Raw genomic sequence first — 20,232 nt, forward strand, 5'->3', positions numbered from 1 at the left:
GGGCAAGAAACACCACAATGTTTGAGTAACAGCAGGCTGTACTGATAATGATTTCTCAGCAGGAGCCTATTCCTTTCTCAGAATGGCAGGACAGAAAAAAATTAACTAGGTTCTGGCTAGAGTCTCTAGAATATTACATTAGGACATTCATATACTGGAATTGTTAAAATCTGTATAACATCTCATTTTCAGATGGCTTATATTTTTAGATCATATTGGTTGCAGAGTTTTTGAAATTTGATATTTGTGTGTGTATATGAATGTATATATACATTATATGTACCATATATAATATCATGAAGCCTGACTCCGTGTGTGTGTGTGTGTGTGTGTGTGTGTGTGTGTGTGTGTGTGTGTGTTTATGTCTTTATCTTTTATCTAGGAATTGAACCCTGAACCGCATACAGTCTAGCCAAGCACTCTACCACTGAACTACATGGCCCACCCAGTTTTCACAATTGAAATCTGTCCCTTCTGCATTCTCTTCTAGCCCATGAACCTTTTGTTGTTTTCTCATGTAGCCCAGGCTGCTCTTGAGTTTACTATGTAGCTCTGGGTGATGGGCTAAACCCAGGAGCCTTTGGCCCATTTTCATACACGTTGTATGGTTGTAAGACATGACAAAGGTGACCTTTTCAAAAAAGCATATTACTTGTGACTTTTTTTATTTAATTTGTGGTTCTAAGGATAGAGCTCAGGGCTCATACACACCAGGTAAGGACTCTATCACTGAGCTACATTCCCAGTTGGTCACTGGTTTTAAAAATTGATTTGGATACTATTCGAATACAGCCAACATGCTGATTGAAATGAATCCTGCCATGGATTCTGGACACCACTGTTTGGTAGAAACTACTCTTTTTAGTTGTAAAACTTCTAAAAGTTTTGGAAAAGCACAGCACTCTCCCTTAAACGTGAATTGAAAACTTTCAAAATCTTGAGGGGGATTGAAGAGATGGGTCAGTGATTAAGAGCACTGACTGCTCTTTCAGAGAACCCAGCACCCACTTTAATAGAGCTGTGCTCAAAGGCAGTTGTGCAGTAGATCGGTTTGGGGTTTCCTCTCTGTGCACTTGGGAAAGACTATTGTATGAGTAGATGTATGAACGTGTGTTATCAATGAATTGTATGAATGTGAGTTATCAATGAACTCAGTGTCTACATCAAGACAAGGAGCTCAAAGGAAAGGTCGGGCAGTCAAAGAGGACTGAGGGCCTGGCTTATTGGCACAGCACCTAAACCCTCTGTGAGGTTCTGAGCACCACCTTGAAGGGGCCTTAACCCACACCTGGCGAACAGTGGAGCAGCGAAGCGTGCATAGCAAATGTAATTCTAAATTTAAAACTCTTGACGAACCATTTTGGACACCCATAGCACACAACTATTATACAGATTGTGTGTGTGTGTGTGTGTGTGTGTGTGTGTGTGTGTATGAGAGAGAGAGAGAGAGAGAGAGAGAGAGAGAGAGAGAGAGAGAGAGAGAGAGAGAGAGAGATATTATGGCAGTATTCCATCATGTGTGGATCCCATCAGATGAAATCTCCATCTCTTTCCTCTGTAATTTTTTTCTATTTATTTATGTGTATATTTTTTCATTTATTGATCCTATTGTTTGAGAATATCATTCATGTATACAATGAAATGAGATCAAATCAACCCATTTCCCTCCTCACACTCCCCCTTGACCATGTTTATACCTCTCAGCTTCACTATCTCTTCTTCCTCCTCCGAACACTGAACACTGTGATTTACTGGGCATTGGTCACCAGTGGGGGACAGGACAGGACACCAGATGCCTGTGAGAGTTGATATCAAGTCTGTGTGATAAAACCTCAAGCAGCAGGACATGGTGTCAAATTCAGAACAATATAATTTATTAATTTTGCACTTGGATAATTGTAAAACAAACACAGAAAATTTGAATGTTATCTAGAATACTGCCATGATTGGACTGAGTGTTAAAAATTTTATTTTAAAATAGTTCAACAAATTCATTTTGAATTTTAATATTCTAAAATAAAAAAAGCATCGTATCAAAATCTTGATGATTTAAAAAACTGTAAACACTGTGATTCAAGCCAACAATTTTGTGCTTTGAGACGCAGCATGTGCTTTGAGGGTACACGTGACTTCATTTGTCTGCGAAGAATCTGCTCTGCTCCCTTCTGACCTTTTCAAGGCTTTCAAAGGTGATCATTCCTTTTGGCAGCTCCAACTTAGTCTTTTCTGTTTCCAGTATGTCTTCAGCTTCACCTTAAATAAAACACAGAAGTGTGTAAGGCAATGGAGGGGTCATCAGCATTTTGTCAGAGGGCTTGATTGCTGTTTCAGTGACACAATGTGTGTGACACTCTGTGTCTGTCACCTGAAATCTCAGAGGTAAGCATTTCATCCTTTCATGCAGGAGAAGGGGCGCACCACTTGGGGAAACACAGTGGTGGATTCTGAAAGCCCAGCTACAGCTGGATGTGGTGGTACATGCCTATAATTCTAGCACTCAGGAGGTAAGAAAAGAGGATCATGAGTTCAAGGCCAGCCTGAGCCACACAGGGAGACTGTAGCTCAGAAAAAGAACAAAAAAAAAAAAAAGAAATGATAAATGCATGGAGGAGATAGATATAACTACCTGGTTTTGACCATTATAATATATATATATATATATATATATATATATATATATATATATATATATACACACAAACAATTGCAAATTCACATTAAAAATTAGTAAGCTGTCTGCAAAAATGAAGAATACTCATAGACATTATTAGAATTCTTTCCCAGAGGTTTAAAGTGTCAACATTTTCTAATCCCTGGTCTAGACGATCAGTGTCAAGCCTGGATTTGGTGTTTGCCAGTTTCCACGATGTAAATACTCCCACCCTGGCCAGCCTCAAGCCACCAATGGGATGCGGCTGAAGCCGAAGCTGTGGCTGCACTTTGCTGCATCTGTATGCTGCTTCTGCATTTGCATAATGCAGATAGAATTGATACAAGTAACCTATATAGTTTAGTTAAATAGAATATATAGATTATATAGAATAGGAAAATAATTAGAAACAGATGAGTTCTGAGTGCTTAATACCTTTGTTTTCAATGCAATTTAGTATTATAATTTAATTGTAAGTCTGTATATTCTTATTTAATTTAATTTTAATAATCAACTGTGTCTCACATCCACCAATGCAAAATTTCTAAACATCTATCAAGTCAATTCTTACGAGCTAGTAAGAGCTGACACCATGCCACTCTGTTGGAGGGAGCAGAGATGTTGGTCATCAGAGTCTTAGGAAAATGATCCTACTAGAATCTACGTAAGTCATAGATTTATAAGGAGGGGATGTACGTGTGTGTTCATGTGTGTGCACTTTCATGGTGAGGCCAGAGGTTAATTTAATTGCCAGGGTCATCAGGCATTGTCTACTCTGGTTTTGTTTCTGAGACAGTATCTCAGGCTGGCCTGGAGCTTGCCAAGGAGGCTAGGCTGGCTAGCAGGGGAGGGGGGGAGGGGGGGAGCAAGAGATCTGCCTGTCTCTGCCTCCCTGGTACTGAGATAACACACTTGCGCCACCACACCCAGCTTTTTTTACTCGGGTACCGGGGATTGAACTTGGGTCCTCCTGATTGCAGAGCCAGCACCTCACTGACTGAGCCGTCTCCCAGCCCTGAGAGGAGATCTTGAATCAGAAGATTAATTAGGAAACAGACTAGTTTAGGAAGACTCACTTTTCATTCTTTGTAGAAGAGTTCCGTAGCCCAGGTCATACTGGTAGGTGAAGATAAAGCTGAGCGGAACGATGGGAATGAGAAAGGCTGGCTTCTTTCGCTTTATTGCTCTGTTTCGGAAATACAAAGATGAATGTCAACAATAACCAGCAAATACTTATCTTGTCCTTGTAAGAAAAAAGCACCTGCTTTCTGGAAGGATGTATTCCGTCTCATAAGTTATTTGATTCATCTGAGTCTTCCACGGAAATTGAATTTCCTTGCCCAGTGTACCTCACCAGATTCTTTGGTTCACCAGGGGAGGGGCTACGACTTGCTAATCTTTCTTTGATTCAAGGCTTTGATTCTTCTTTTTAAGGCAGACAAGGATACAGAGCTACTACTATTCAGGATCTCTGGGGATAAGTGCAGAGGCCATCCATCTTGATGGCAAGTGAACCCTCTTTAACTTATAGACTAGAGAAGAAGACAGAAGGAATCTAAGGAGCGGATGGCAGAATGAACTCTTCCTACCCTTGTTCTACAGAGGAGTAAGTGAGGGGAGGCTTCTTTGTTCATATGAACACTCTTGGGCTCAGAGTCCTAACTAGGCCAACTTGGCAGTGCTATTTATGGCCATGGCAGAGACTGTATCATTTCAGGAAATCTTCAAGCAAATCATAAACATACCCAGTTGTTAACAAGGTGGCGGCAATGCCAAAAAACGTTCCGAAATATTTGAGGAATTCCCGAGACCAGGCGATCTGCATAGCCATTTGTCTTTCCCTCATCTCGTTCTGCATGGTCAGCTGCCTTTCCAGCTAAGCACAAAAGACAAAGAGCGGTTACTCACCTTTCGTCTTGGAACAGTGCTACAATCTGCTTTTCCTTCATCTGTTTCCAAGCAGGTTTGTTCTGTTTCAATCACAACAGACTTCGACTAAGTTGCTCTGAGCAGCTCTGTGCCACTGTCCCCTTGGCAGTGACAATTCCTTCAAGTGTATACGGAACAGACACTGCTCCTGCTCGCTGAGGGCTTGACTACATGTTTGTGGACCCGAGCCTCGGGTATGTTTCCAGCCTTTTCTGTTTCATGTGAGAAAAGATCTCTGGGTCACTAAACATACCCACCTTGCCTGTCTTTGTTGTTAGTACTTGCTTGGAAATCATTTTGCCCTCCATCCATGTTGCCTTCCAGATACACCCAACTACTGACTGAAATGTCGGGTCCTCGTCATATGGTGGTGAAGAGTGTTGCTTTGAGGTGTCAAAAGAGGTTTTTGTTTGTCACCCCTTGTGTCCTGTGCCACTTTAGCCGGTGCCTTTCTTGGCTTGAACAGCCCGAAACACAGGACACAATACCTGATCCGATTTTTAAAGAAATACACAGAGGCAGCAGAAGTAGCAAAATGAAAACCCAAGGCCATGATTTGAGAAGAGCCCGATTCTTCAGGGAGAAAGCTATTTTCTTCTTGGCTTCTTGATTCTAAAACCTTGACAGTACACATCGCCAGCAAAGCCCAGAAACAGAAAGCTAGAAATCATGATAAAAGACAAATAATGTGACTCGGTTTCCGGTCATGTCCTCTTTCTACCATGGCCATGGAAGGAACTGGGAGAGGAGAATGGTGTAATAATATAAAGATAAGGCTTGCCCACTTGTCTCCCCTCCCCCAGGGAGGTATAGTATAGGAGAATGTCAAGCAAACCCCAGGTGAGCCTGGAGATCCTATAAACAAAGAGGATTCTGGGAGAGTGGAACCAAAGCAGAGAGCCAGTGGTTCCGAGGCAGACCTGGGTTCAGAGCAGGCTTGAGAGAGACAGTTGGGTGAATCTCAGCTCCCTAGGTGTCTGCATGGTTCCCATGTCACTTGGAAAGGTTCCCAGGAGGCAGCTGAATATGAGAAGCAGGTGGCATGCCAGAGGGTCACTAAATCGTCGTGCCAGGAGAACTCACAGCAGACACTTGGCTAGAGAATAAACCAGAGGTGGTTGGAGAAGGTGGTTGGATCTCAAGGGTTGATGGCACTGGAAAGCGTAGACGTCATGGCCAGATTCCCCTGGAGCGTGATCAGTGCCCTCAGAACAAACCACCCCATGCTTCCCAGGTGGCTGTAAACAACAGCAGAGAAGTTCCCCTCAAGCAGAGATGCCTCCTCCGATGCCTGAGCCACCCGAGGTCGCCTAGGCCAAACCAAGATTGTTCAAGGAGAAGTGAACAGAGAGGGGGAAAGAGCGAGAAGTAATTAAGCCACTCTGCCTTGCTAAAATTTGCCTTTATCAGTAGAAGTTGGGGTTCATTTTGAGTTCTGTTAAATAATATGCCTTTATATACATGAATATTGAGTGTGTAAAACCCATCCTTGCTAGATCACTTATTTCCCCAAAATCACATAATAATGCATATATTCCCAAAGTGATATAAATACCGCAATTAATAATTTGTGTTCATATAAAAAGTCACGTAGATTAAAAAAAAAAGACAGAAAAGCCCAACATCAGTGTCCTGAGCTGTTAAACATCTGTAGAGTTCTTCAAAGTCCCAACACCAACACCCAGAGCAGTTATTCCACATGTTAACTGGAGGTAAGGTCAGCGTAAGTTTAGATGGTTTGCATTTATTTTATTTTATTTTGCAGGTGGTCTAGGTAGTTCTGGGGTGCAGCTGGGACTGAGAACCACTGCCTAAAGGAGCTATCACAGGATAGACATTTCCCCCCAGTAAACATCAAGTGGATATCGGTCTGAATTTGATGGCTGGGAACTGTCAAAGGTAATAAGCAGAGAGCTTTGTAAAGATTGTGGGACTAAATGGTATGATGTGGTGGCGAACACAGAACATCCTGTCCTTGTTATTTGCATAAACTTTATGGTGAAGAGTGAACGTGATGTATCAAAATTTTATAAATCAGCCAAGAATGTAGAGGATGCCCAAGATGGGATGAGGCTGTGAGGAGATCCTGGGACTACCTGACAAACACAGGGTACGAGGAGGAAAAGGAACGATCAAACCCTACAGAATGTCAAGTTAAAGATCAAAAGGACGCTTCTCAAACACTGGACTCCAGCTGTGAAGCTCCCCTCACAGGGTGCAGGTTAACAGTCTGTACCAGGCTTGGTAGTGTATGCTTGTAACCCCAGAATTTGAGAGGAGACATAGAAGAATGGTAGCTGGGAGTTTCCCTGTGTCCTGGCTGGCTGGTGGTCGAAACAAATCTTTCCTACTCGAGTTTAAACACACAGAGGCTTCTATTAACTCCCCCCCCCCCACACCTTCTTCCCGTCTCTCCTTTTGAATTTCCAGCCTGCCTCTAAGCTGCCTTGCCATAGGGCAAACAGCTTTATTTATCAAACCAATCAGAGCAACACATATTTGAAGCGTACAGAAAGATATTCCCCCATCAAAGAATCATGCATTTGAGACCAACTTGGGCTTCTGCCACCCTGTCCCAAGGGACAACAACAACAACAACAACAACACACACACACACACACACACACACACACACACACACACACACACACACGGGTTGATTTATAGCAGTGCCTGGCACATGATGAGTGACATACAAGTGTTGCCTATTTATGTGGTAACATGGTGTTGTCAATGTTCTCTGGTTAAAGACACATGGGACACCTGTAGTTGAAAATCTGTCGTGGCTAAGTGACTTGTAACAAAGGAGACACTGCAGCGGGTGTCTGAGTAAGGAGTCATCAGAGAAGACTCACCATGGACCAGGTGGAAGGAGGGAGGGAGGAAGGGGGAGGGAGGGAGGAAGGGGGAAGGGAAGGGGGGAGGTAGGTAGGTAATGACATATTCTCTCACTCCACTATAGTTTTAAAAAGTTTGAGCTCTTTCTTGTTCAAAATTTTAAAACAAATAAAACTTGAAGCTAATGGTTTTCTTTTGGGAAATTATAACGGGAACTAATTATGCCTTAATAGTACTTGGCATCTAAACAAAGTGTAATGATTGAAAAAAACTAAAATATATCCATATATAATAAATTCAAGTCTCCAATGGCGTAATTATAATAGATAACTCCTTAACTCAATAGTTAGATTCATTAGTCTAACCAAACCTAACAATGAACCTAACATCAATTTTCCTAATAGATTCAAAAGTGTGCTTATTAAACATGATCCAGATATTTTTCCTCTAAGAAAAGTCCTACGTAAACTATTTGAACCATCTCAGGACAGAGAGAAGCTCTCAATCTCACCTTTTTATTTTTATGCCCTCATTAACTAGCCAAGGTCTGCACACTGCCAGGACTAAACAAGAACTGACTCCATATGTGACCTTTAGAAAAGCCTCTACCATTCTGTCTCTAACAGACACATTAATATGTAGCATTCTCAGTTCTTAACACAGTATTGACTTCATTGGCTGCCGTCTCTACCCTGTTCAAGGATGTGCGATCCTTTGAGAGAAGAAATCACACTGGTCACCAAGGTGTTTTAACTCCTAATTCACGTGGCTCTTGATAGGCTCACCACAGTTTATGCAAATGTCTGACTGTGGTAATGGCTAAGAAAAATACCTCGGTGTGTCTGGAACTGTCTTTTTATTACCACATTTGGAACTGTTCTTGTTAATCATGTGACTGTGATTAAACACCTTGACCAAAAGCAACTTGGGAAGGACAGGGCTTATTTCATTTTCCAGGTCACGATCAATCATTAAGGGACGCTGGGTCTAGAACTCAAGGTAGAAACCTGGGGGTGGGACCTATGAGGGAACATCGTTTTCTAGCCAGAGCTCCGGTTCAGCTGGCTTTCTTACACAGCCCAGACCTACCTGCCTAGGACGGGTACTGCCCACAGTCAAGACACTCTCACGGACATGGCCACAGGCCAGTCTAGCTGGAAAAGCTCTTCAACTGAGATTCCCTCTCCTCAGGTGTCTCCAGGCTGTATCGAATCGACAATAAAAATTAACCAGGGTAGAGACACCACATCTTCCATCTGTAAGATCCATTTCACTAAAAGCCAGGAGAATCTACACTACCTTAAGTTGTCAGCGCACAAACAGGTCACGGTCTGGCCCTCAAGTTTGGGTGGCTTTTGTTTTCTCTCATGTTGTTGCCCGAACACAGCAAACAACAAGTAAACATTCACTGCCCACTAATCTTGGCATGGCCATACTGCTTTGCCCACAGCCCTACTGCACAGCATGGGCTGGCAGCATCTGTATTTCCTTCTTTTCCCCTTTCCATTCTACCTCAGTAACTCAAGCCTTCCAGACATGTGGGCGCTATAAAGTTGTTTGTGTGCGCCATCTAGTGGTCATATTGGAAATTTTTTTCTTTTCTTTTTTCTTTTTTTTTTTCTTTTTGGTTTTTTCCAGACAGGGTTTCTCTGCGTAGCTTTGCACCTTTCCTGGAACTCACTTGGTAGCCCAGGCTGGCCTCGAACTCACAAAGATCCACTTGCCTCTGCCTCCCGAGTGCTGGGACTAAAGGCGTGCGCCACCACCGCCCAGCGAAAATTTTTTTTTATTTTTATTTTTTTTAACTGTAAAGCTCATCTCAGTAACAGGGGTTGGAAGAGGCAGTTTCTCTCCCTATCCCTCAAAGTAACCTCTCTCTCTCTCTCTCTTTTCTTTCTTCCCCCTCCCTTTCCCTTCCCCTCCCCACTGTGTCTTCCCCCTTCTTTTCCCTTCCCCTCTCTCTCTGTGTCTCTTTGATTGCCTTTCTGGGGACTGAACCTAGGACCTCGTGCATGCTAGGCAAATGCTCTACTACTGAGCCATAGCCCTCAGCTCTAACACATTGTATGAAATTCCCAAAAACTGATTTTTTAAAAAGAAAAAAAGTCTTCTTTTTTGTGGTTCTTGGGGAAAAACAAAGGCCCTGTGCATCTCAGTCACCAGCCATCTGTAAAACTGTACAATCTCCTGAAACTAGGCAGGGGCCCTACAATACTTCAGTTAAATTCTTTGAATGGAAGATGGGCTGAATTCAAGTGATGCAGTCTGAACAAAGTTTGCATTAAGGAAGGGAAGTTGATCAGATCCAAGACACTGTCAGTTGTGCCCATGCATACATACCGGGTAGAGTGAAATTGATGTGTCATGTCTGTACGGAAAACTCACGACCAAATCTCTCCCATTCATGAACTCTGACTCTCCTCCCAGAAGGGCTTATAGAAATAGGCAGTTGGGGAGAAAGGCAGAAAATTGCAGTTGGGGTGCAGGGAGCCCCTTGCCCAATACACCAGCATCTACTTCTGGATACAGGCTCCAAGTGCTCCCTGCTTTAGTTTGCTAAAGCTGCCCCTACCCCGAGAGGGCTACAGCCTGGCTAGTTTATGCACTAGAAAAAAAATGTCTCAGTTATGGAATCTAGAAATCCAAAATCAATGTAGTTAATTCCTTGACAAGCTATGAGGAGACCTCTGTCCCTGGCTTGTAAATGACTGCGTCTATATTTGGGATTCATGACCAAATTTTCTCTTAAGTCACCGATATATCAATTAAGACCCACCCTAAGGATTTATTTTTGTGGAGATATTTTGTTGTAGCCTAATAAAATCTGCCTGAAGATCAGACAACAGAAGAAGCCACTATATTAAACACAGAGGCCAGGAAGTGGTGGCACACACCTTTAATCCTAGCACTCGGGAGGCAGAGGTCCCTCTGGATCTCTGTGAGTTCAAAGCCACCCTGAACTACATGAGATTGATTCAGTCTAGGAGAGAAACAGAGCCAGGCAGTGGTGGCACACACCTTTAATCCCAGTACTGGGAAGTCACACGCCTTTAATCCAGGCACTAGGAAGGAAGGTAACATGACTGGGTGGAGACAGGTGTATAAAGTGTGAGGAGACGACAGGTGTATAAAGTGTGAGGAGACAGGTGTATAAAGTGTGAGGAGACAGGTGTATAAAGTGTGAGGAGACAGGTGTATAAAGTGTGAGGAGACAGGTGTATAAAGTGTGAGGAGACAGGTGTATAAAGTGTGAGGAGACAGGTGTATAAAGTGTGAGGAGACAGGTGTATAAAGTGTGAGGAGACAGGTGTATAAAGTGTGAGGAGACAGGTGTATAAAGTGTGAGGAGACAGGTGTATAAAGTGTGAGGAGACAGGTGTATAAAGTGTGAGGAGACAGGTGTATAAAGTGTGAGGAGACAGGTGTATAAAGTGTGAGGAGACAGGTGTATAAAGTGTGAGGAGACAGGTGTATAAAGTGTGAGGAGACAGGTGTATAAAGTGTGAGGAGACAGGTGTATAAAGTGTGAGGAGACAGGTGTATAAAGTGTGAGGAGACAGGTGTATAAAGTGTGAGGAGACAGGTGTATAAAGTGTGAGGAGACAGGTGTATAAAGTGTGAGGAGACAGGTGTATAAAGTGTGAGGAGACAGGTGTATAAAGTGTGAGGAGACAGGAACCAAGCTCTCGTTCAGCTGGAGCTTTTTCAGCTGAAGCCCTCTTCAGCTGAGGAGCGATTTTTGGCTGAGGACTCAGAGACATTCAGTCAGAGGATTCGTAGAGTTGGTGAGGTGAGACGTGGCAGTGGCTTGTTCCTTTGTCTCTCTGCTCTTTCAGCATTTACCCCAGTATCTGATTCTGTTTTTTTTATTATTATTATTATTATAAGACTTTTAGAAATTCAAGCAATATCTGGTGTTCAACTTTTGGGGCCCAATTTATGAAGAAGCCGCTTGCCTGAGGCTTTGCAGTCCCCAGCCCAGGCCCGAGCTGCACACAGCCAGAGTCCCCCCCCCCCCACCTGGACTGGAGCTCCTACCCTGCAGGCTAAGCTTCTGCTGCAGCCTCTCTGCAGCAAACTCCCCAGGCTCAGACTCCAAACACACCAGAATTGGCTGCTTTCGCATGTTCCCTCATGTAGACAGATGGCTCTTTAGTTTCCTCCCTTGGGCTTTCTCCGAGCCCCCTCCTCAGGCTGCTGCCACACCATCATCTGAATCGTCATTGTCAGCAGGTTTGGTGAGGCAATCGGGATTTCTTAAAGGGAGGAGTCAGTTAAAGAAAGTTTTTTTTTCACATTAAAAAATGAGAAATATTTTTACAATGGAGGGAGTTTGGTCTCTGTTTGACTATAAGCTAGATGTTCTGAAAATGGAACAGTTTTATGAGAGGATAATTAATGTTGATGAGATTTATATAATGTCAACTATAAATATTATTTGTTTAATCATTTCTGTTTTATCATTTAAAAAGTTGGTTAATATGAGTGCCAAGATAAAAGTTTCAGAAAAACCTGTTAAAACAGGTCTTGAAATCTCCCAAGATCAACTTTTGGGGCAGCTGATTAAACTGGTATACAAAGACAATCTTTATATGACGACCACACCTTCGCCTTATGCTGCATGGTAGCCTTGAATGCTTGAAATAGAATTCAAGAAGTAGGAAAGAAAATTGAGTCATTTACAAAAGTTATACAGGACCCAAAAGAAACCTCCACTGATTTCTTACAAAGGCTGTGTTCAGCAGTAAATAGAATGATACCAAATTCAGAAGCCAGACAAATAATAATTGAATCTTTGGCTTTTGAAAATGCTAATGAACAATTCAAAAGGGTAATTAGGGTATTAAAGGCAAAATCAGCACCCTTGGAGGAATGGATCTGAGATACAGTCAATATTGATCTCATGACCATGATGATGCTTGGATAGGAGAAATGATTTCCAGAGGTTTGAAGAAAAATCGTAATATCACATGTTTCAATTGTGGTAAACAAGGTCACCTAAAAAGCGACTGTAAACAGGGCATTCCTAGAAACAATGTTTTTTCAAGGAATAATCCCAGCAGAACACCCTTCCCTTCTGGATTACACTGGACTAATGAATGTAGATCAACAAGGGACAGACAAGGTAATCCCTTGCCTTTGCCTTTGCCTTCGGGAAACTCACTGAGGGGCCTCTTGCAGGTCCCCATGTTAAATTTTGTTCAGTCATTTTCTGTCATCATGGAGGAAACTCCTTCCTAGAGCAATTAAAGAACCTAATGCCTATTGTAAAAAAAAATCATACTGCTTTAGATGATAGAACAGCTATAGTAAATAAAACAAAAATTTAAGGAGAAACCATAAATTAAAATTGATAAAGATTAGTTTTGGAAGCTCCCCAAAGTTAGGGGTGGGGAAGGGTTTTATTTTTGTCTTTCAGGAGAATGAAGGTTAAGGAACTGAAAGAAAGCTGGACAAATGAGACATCCCAAGGAAAAGGACAAATCATCCAGAAAAAAATGTCACACAAAAAAGATTTTCTTCAGTGAACGATGACCATGCCTAACAGCGACCTTTGAAGTCTCCAAAAAGATGATGGGGCCCCACAATGATGATTCCACATGGACAATAATAATACCACTAAGCTGACAAACACTGCCTAAAGATCTGCTTTGGACTACAAACTGCTCAGGACAATTTTGAGATGGCTAGCTGAGATGATCCAGCCTCACAGACTACTCTAGCCAAGACCTGAGACAAGCCCTGCACTTTCTTTCTTTCTTTCTTTCTTTTATTTTTAATTTTTCTTTATTAAGAAATTTTCTGCCGGGCGGTGGTGGCGGCGCACGCCTTTAGTCCCAGCACTCGGGAGGCAGAGCCAGGCGGATCTCTGTGAGTTCGAGGCCAGCCTGGGCTACCAAGTGAGTTCCAGGAAAGGCGCAAAGCTACACAGAGAAACCCTGTCTCGAAAAACCAAAAAAAGAAAAAGAAATTTTCTACTCACTCTACATACCACCCACAGATCCTCCCTCCTCCTACCCTCCAGCCCTCCCTCCCTAGCCACCCCTCATCCCCACATCCCCCAAATCAAGGTCTCCCATGGGGAGTTAGCAGAGCCCGGCACACTGAGCCTAGGCAGGTCCAAGCCCCTCCCCACTGCACCAAGGCTGTGCAAGGCATCACACCACAGGCACCGAAGCCCTGCACTTTCTCATTACCCTGAGACTGGACAACAAATGATACAGCCTACTCTCCCAAGACTTGACAATTAACTCAAAATTTTTCTTTTCAGGATCCCCTAAAGATGCCTTCACCCCCAGAAAGCAGGAATGGCCTGGGCTCCAGGACAGCCTCGGGTAAGCCTGCTAGACCCAAACTTAAGTTTTCTGACTTGGCTTTCCCACTGCCTAGGCTGCAGTATGGAAAGGATTTGGGGTGCTGGCTTCTTCGCCACACTCTCACTTCTCCATCTAGAAAGGTCATTTTGAAGAAGAAGAAGAAGAAGAAGAAGAAGAAGAAGAAGAAGAAGAAGAAGAAGAAGACTCTCTTCCTTTCCCAGGAAATCTTGGCCACTGGAACCTTGGGCCACTTTTACAAATTAGTGAATTTAAGAGTCACTCTCTATGTGTTTTATCCCGTATAAAATCACCAAAGAATCTGCCTGCCTGAGTTGGGATTAAAGGCACCTGTCACCACGCCCATCGGATTTTCTTTTAATAAGTAATTCATGCACAAAAGGACCTTTTAGCAACTTCCGTCAGACTCATTCACGGGCCAGCCCACTGAGTAGTTTTTAAAAGTTTGGAAAGTGCTTTCTAGGCCAACGCTCTCATTACTATTACCTTTTTTGTTGTTATAAGACAATTTAGAATTTGTGTAACAGATTTTAACTTGATTACCTCTATGAAGACCCTGTCTCCACATGAAGTCATATTGGGGTTAGGATTGCAACGTACAAATTTTGAGGGGACTCAGTTCAGCTAGTAGTTGAAGGGTCAGAGAGGCGAGGCAATCATTGCTTTCTTGCTGAGCTTCTGTTTAAATAAGTTTGGCTCTATGAAAGCCTTGGGATCCTCAGGTATGGCATCTCCATTGTGGGGTGAGGAATCCAAAACAGGACAAATACAAGAAAGGGTGCTGTCAGCTAGGCAAATGAGGACAGCGTGTTGGAAGGTACAGTGGGTCAGGCCATACCGAACCTTTCATCAGTTGCATGTAGGTGAAGGAGCCATTGTTCTGGGGAAAATTCTGCCCTGTCTTCTTCCAGATGAGAGAAAGCTGCTGCCTCAAGAGGAGCTGGGTCCCTAGGTTGGGTTCACTTTTGGTTTAGATAATCTGAAATGTGATGACCTCAATGCTATACCTGGAAAACCTGGGATTGACTAGGGAGGATTCAAGCTGTTCTCTTGCCTCTGGTCAGTCAAGTGACTGCCAGGGACCATGACTATCCCTGCACATTCTCAAGGGGTAGATCAAAAAAGCCAGGCTCTAGCTTCTGGAGCATCTCCTGCCTGTTTGTCAGTGAACAGCCCTCTGTGTGCCTCTTGTTCATGGTTCATCATAAAAGCAGGAGATTTACCCTCAGCGCTCCCCATATGTGACCTAAAGTGCCTGTCCCCATGAGGAAGTGACACCAGCCTTACACTCAAGCTGCTTCGGGGTACTGACAAAGTCCTCTGACGTAGGAGGAGTCTCGGGTTTCTTGTAACTTCCAAGAGGAATAAACTCCCCAAATCTTCACAGATCCTGAGGTCGTTTAAGAATGAAACTCCTGTAGTTTCCATGCGCAGATGGCTCCAAGTTTCTGACACACTGGTCTGATCCTACACTGTAGTCACCTCTGGTCACTGGTCTGTTGCAGTAAAAAACTTGCCCCTTCTATCCATTTTTCCATTTCCATCAAAGAAATCATTAGCCTGCACAGAAACTCTTATAAGCCTAGCACGGAGGAGACAGAAGCAGGAAGACCAGAAGTTCAACGCCATTTTAGACTACATAACCAGTTTGAAGCTGGCTTGGGCTGTATGAAACCCTAACTTTTAAAAAAGATTTTGATAGCAATGAACAGCAGCACTCAATATAAGCAAGTGGCCTTATTTTATACATTCTATATGATATACGTTCTATATGATGTGTATAAATTTTCCTTCTTGGAGCATCTCTAAGGGTGTATTGCCCCTAGGGTACAAACCAGGAGATCGAGGACAGATCGTGCGTGCCATCATGGTGCTACGGATTTATTCAGGCAGTCTGGTTTATCTCTCACTGGTACTGCCCAAGAATAGCGCTTTCTACTCTTAGAGCCAAAACAGACCACAGGGGACTCATGATCTTTGTCTAAAATCTTAGCAAAACAATTTGGGTTGAACTGTTTAACTTTCAACTGTGATTTGTAACATTTTAAAACACTTTGACAACTCATATTAAGGCAATTGAGCAATCTCTTTGATTTTTTTTCTAAACATCTACTGTATAATCCAAGGTCAAACATACGGTCTACAGCAGTTTCCTAATGCCACTTTAACAAATTATTATCTGAGGTTAAAGGGCCAGATCGGGCTGGCATAGCTCCGTCTCTCTGGAGACGGCAGGGGAAAATCTGCTTCCTTGGCTTTTCCAACTTATTGAGGCTGACTGCCTTTTTTGGCCCATGGCCCTGATCACTCCACCTTCAAAGCCAGCAGAGTGCTGTTCAGCTTGAGTTTGTATTTAAGATTTCTCTGTGTAGTTGCAGTATGACATCTTTGAATTCTCTCTCTCTTTTTCTGTTTCTGTCTCTGTTTCTCTCTGTGTGTCTCTCTGTCTCTGTCTCTCTGTCTCTGTCTCTCTCTCTCTCTCTGTCTCTCTCTGTCTCTGTCTCTCTCTCTCTCTCTCTCTCTCTCTCTCTCTCTCTCTCTCTCTCACACACACACACACACACACACAGTCTCCTTATAAGGCCCTGGGAATTACAATGACCTCATATGGATAAACCAGGATAACATCTCTTTATGTGAACACACAGTAAAGTCCCTTTCTGTATAAGGTATCAGATTCCTAATATATTCACAAGTTTTAGGAATCCAGGATACCTTGGGTGAAGGGTATATTCTGTACATAATATACTCTAAGCAATTACCTGTAGTATGGAAGGTTTGAATCAAGTATCTGGATTGGAGGCATGGACCATTCGTCAACTAGAAAGTCATCCACTCATCAACTAGTAAATCATCCACTTCATCTTTGAGGATGGTGCCCAAGGGCATTTTAATTAGGGGTCAAGGGGAGTCAAAGAGAACTTACTTCTAGAGCACCAGTCTAGAAATGTTATGTGATTAGGAGCACAACATCTTAACTAACACATACCTGAAGTCGAGCATTCATAACCATGAACTCCTGTTGGATTTTCATATTTTCATTCATAGATTTTGAGAATATGAACCCCATCTTGACCTAAAGCATGAAAATGCAAGGTGACTTTAAATAACAGACTTTGTGCATCCTTATATACACTCTGAGATACTATCAACAATGTAAAAAGAGAGAAAATGACCTAGGGAATAGTGTAAATTCTAACTAGCTGTTTAACTTCAGGCGTATTTACCCAACCTGGCATTCTTTCCTTAGCCAAGACCAGTTGAGGGAAATGATTTCCCATCTCTCCCTGATCTGTAAATACACAGTGCCATGTTTCCTGATGTTTTCCCCACTATAAATCTAAGGCTACCCACCTTCTCACCATCTCCTCAGTAGACAGTAAGACCTGGCATCTGAGGATATGTGTTCAGAAGAACTTTTGTCTGTCCTTCTTGTGTTCAGCTTGTGTTCTAAGGATTAGGTGTCTCACGGCCAGCATCTCGGTGTTCTTCTGGAAGTCTCCTGTTCCCTCCCTGTTTGACTCACATCTCATTCCCACCTTCTTGCAGCTGATATCTCCTAGCTATTCTCCTCCAGCCTCCCCCTCATCCTCTCCAAGTTCCCGAGGTTCTCAGAAGGAGGAGAAGATGAGGATGCGTACATACCTTTGCTAATTAACGCACTGTATATAAAAAAAAAAACCCTCCATGTGTGAGTATCATTGAGAAAAATGCATTTACTCGACCTAATGTACTGAACATCATGGTTTACCTTAGCCTACCTTAAATGTACTCAGAACACTTACATTAGCATACAGTTAAATACAGACCTCTTTTTATAATAAAGTACTCAATATAATTTATTGAGTGAAGCTGAAAACCAAATGGTTGTCTCATCATTACCTGAAAAACTGTGACTGAAGCCACACAGGTACACCCGCATTAGAAGCCACCTTCAGATTGCATCTTCCTCTCTTATCTTCAAAGAAATCGACTGTTCTCTAGTTCACACACACACACACACACACACACACACACACACACACACACACACTGATCGGAGTCCCTTGGCACACTCCTATTTTATAAGGGGGTGAGCTCTCCCTTGCAGTGGTGGGATAGTCCTCCTGTCAACCATCTAGAGAAGAGAAACGCTTTGGAAAGCTCGGGTTTAGGCTTACCTCTTTCTGGGTCTTGCACTCTTGGACTTGGACTTTGGGTTAGAGATAGAGGGAAACCAGGAACACTGTGCTTCTGGGAGACCGCACCTGCAAATGAGTATGCCACACCTTGTAACTTCACCCTTGAACAGTGTTTTTAACTTCTTCCCCCCCGTACCTACCAAAGCCATTTGCACCCCTTCCTTAGGGTGTTCCAAATACCCTCAATTTTCTCTCCCAGAGACAAAATTTAACAATGAAACAAGAGTGGCCTCGAATGTTATTATGGATAACACAGGAAACAAGAATGTCATAGAGGACGGAAAACACTGATGTAGGGCCAGGTTGCTCCTGTTTTATGCTTGTTTGTTTGTTTGGAAGTGAGGTGGGGGGGGGCGGGGCGGGCTTGTTAATGCTCCAGCTCTGCGGAGCCATGATTCAAATTACTGTGGAAAGGTGTGTTTCTGGGGGAATGTTGATGGTGCAAATCCCAGACAGACTTTCTCTGGTCGCCCTGGGAACCAAGATTTGATTTGGAAAAAGAAAAAAAAAAAAAATCGTGACTTCTGCCATCCAGGTTTCTGCTCTGCTTTATTACCTGAATTTGTGGCTGGCCACATCACAATCATTTTCAGTAAATCTTCCAGGCTATATTCCCTAGCAAACTTAAGCCAGAAGCACATAGCCTCTGGGGGTGTTTTCTGTCACTGTTTCCACTCTGACTCTGTGGAGCCAGTTTATTGTCACTTACGTATTTTCCCCCTAGGGTCATCCTACTTCCCTGTCCATTACACTCTGCAGACTTTTCCCAACTTGGTAACAATGCTAACGAGAAATCACGTTTGCTTACAGATCCGGGTTGTCAATACCTGTCAGCCTCGGGGCATCAGCAGAAGAAGCCAGAGCCCAGGCCTCCCCCGCCCCAGCTGGAGCTGCAGCTGTGCAGGACCACGCAGCCCAGCCGACCCTCCCTCCCTGCGGCTGGATGCACTCACGCGACAGGGTGACCACTGCAGAGGCCTCTAGCCTGTGCTCCTGACGGATCGTCGCAGGACTGGGCTTTGCTCGGCAGAGCCTAGGGATTGGCTGGCTATGACAGAGGATTGCGCGCTTCAGCCAATCAGCGTGGCCCTTGGGTCTTTCAATGGCTCCTATTCCCGCGGCCTGGGGTGTCCTTCCGGTGCAGGCCCCTGGAGCCGGGAGGAGGGAGGGGCGGGTCAGAGCCGCAAATTGCAACCTGCAGGATCTTATCTAGTGGATGATTTTGAGGGAAGGCCGAAGAAGCAGCATGAAAACATTCCGATCCTGTAAAAATGCCACCATCAAATGGCTTAAACGTAAACAGGAAACAAAAGCAAAACAGTGACCAGAACTTCCAGATTACCTTACACCCTTTCCATATTACGTATTCCTACCAGCAATGTCTGTCTGGAGTAAGGCTCCCAACCTCTGAAGAAACACCCGAGGACTGATTAGCACTCTTATCCTTGCTACCCAAGGGTTTGGGAAAACAGCGTGCGTTTCACGGGCTCTAGCCTTTAGGAAGAGCCCCTGCCTTAACCTTGGCTGAAGCCACACCATAGAGAAGGCGTCTAGCCTCCTCCAGGCACAGACCTCCCAGGCTTGTGTAGATGCTCTCAGCTTCAGTCCTTGGTACTCTGGCTTTTAGACTCTTCATTTTGAACACTTTTTGTTCACTAGCCGGATGGGAAAATTGCAACAGTATCTTTATTCCTGTTTGTGGGAGTGGGTGTGTTACCAAGAGTAAAAGTTCTTGAAGGGAAGTGAGCAGTAGATCCCTGATAGTGTTTATGCATGCAAACGAACCATGCCTTGATTCCATTCCCACCGTCACCATCAGCCTCTCACTTTGTCACTTGGGTCTGCAGTAAGACTAAAGTCATCTGATTACCGTGCTGCGAGGGCTAAGTATACTTAGATGCAGACAAGGTGTTCTGCCCGTGTATCATCAGTAGATGATGACTGGAAACAGCAGAGTGTCTGCTACCTATAGTCTTGAAGGGACCAGGGAGAGTGGGTAGTTACTAAAGCCAGGTGAGAGCTGGCATTTAGGTGAGGATGCCCAACAGGAATGTTCAGCAGAGGAAACCGTGCCCTCCTTTGGGCAGAGAAGGTGAGAAAGGCAACCTTAGGAGGCACAGAGGTCCTTGTGCCCACAGATAAGCACTAGAGAAACCAGGAATGTTAAGCAAGCAGGGTTGTCTCTTCAAAGAGAGAGATGTATAACCTGTTTTCTGCCCAGAGGCTGGGAGCAGAGGTGGTTAATAGCCTGGTATACCCTTTCCATTATCTGTGTGGCTGAGACCACACCAGATCCTCC

General features: G+C 43.7%; 1 protein-coding gene across 2 annotated transcripts; it reads right to left on the reverse strand.

Annotated features, from left to right (window-relative positions):
* Positions 1–1,852: 1,852 nt before the first annotated feature.
* Plgrkt (plasminogen receptor with a C-terminal lysine) lies at positions 1,853–19,024 on the reverse strand. 2 transcript variants are annotated; one of them, XM_006991072.4, is made up of 6 exons: positions 18,887–19,024; positions 17,913–17,999; positions 16,742–16,828; positions 4,396–4,526; positions 3,727–3,836; positions 1,853–2,253 (listed from the first exon to the last, which is right to left on the reverse strand). In XM_006991072.4, exons 3-6 carry the CDS (start codon positions 16,820–16,822, stop codon positions 2,132–2,134), a joined length of 444 nt encoding a protein of 147 aa, XP_006991134.1. In that variant the 5' UTR covers positions 16,823–16,828; positions 17,913–17,999; positions 18,887–19,024; the 3' UTR covers positions 1,853–2,131. The 2 variants fall into 2 exon arrangements, with proteins under 2 accessions (XP_006991134.1, XP_015864826.1); XM_016009340.3 differs by having other exon boundaries at positions 18,761–18,897.
* Positions 19,025–20,232: the final 1,208 nt, after the last annotated feature.

Source organism: Peromyscus maniculatus, chromosome 1 (assembly GCF_049852395.1).
Source record: "Peromyscus maniculatus bairdii isolate BWxNUB_F1_BW_parent chromosome 1, HU_Pman_BW_mat_3.1, whole genome shotgun sequence".
Lineage (NCBI taxonomy): Eukaryota > Metazoa > Chordata > Mammalia > Rodentia > Cricetidae > Peromyscus > Peromyscus maniculatus.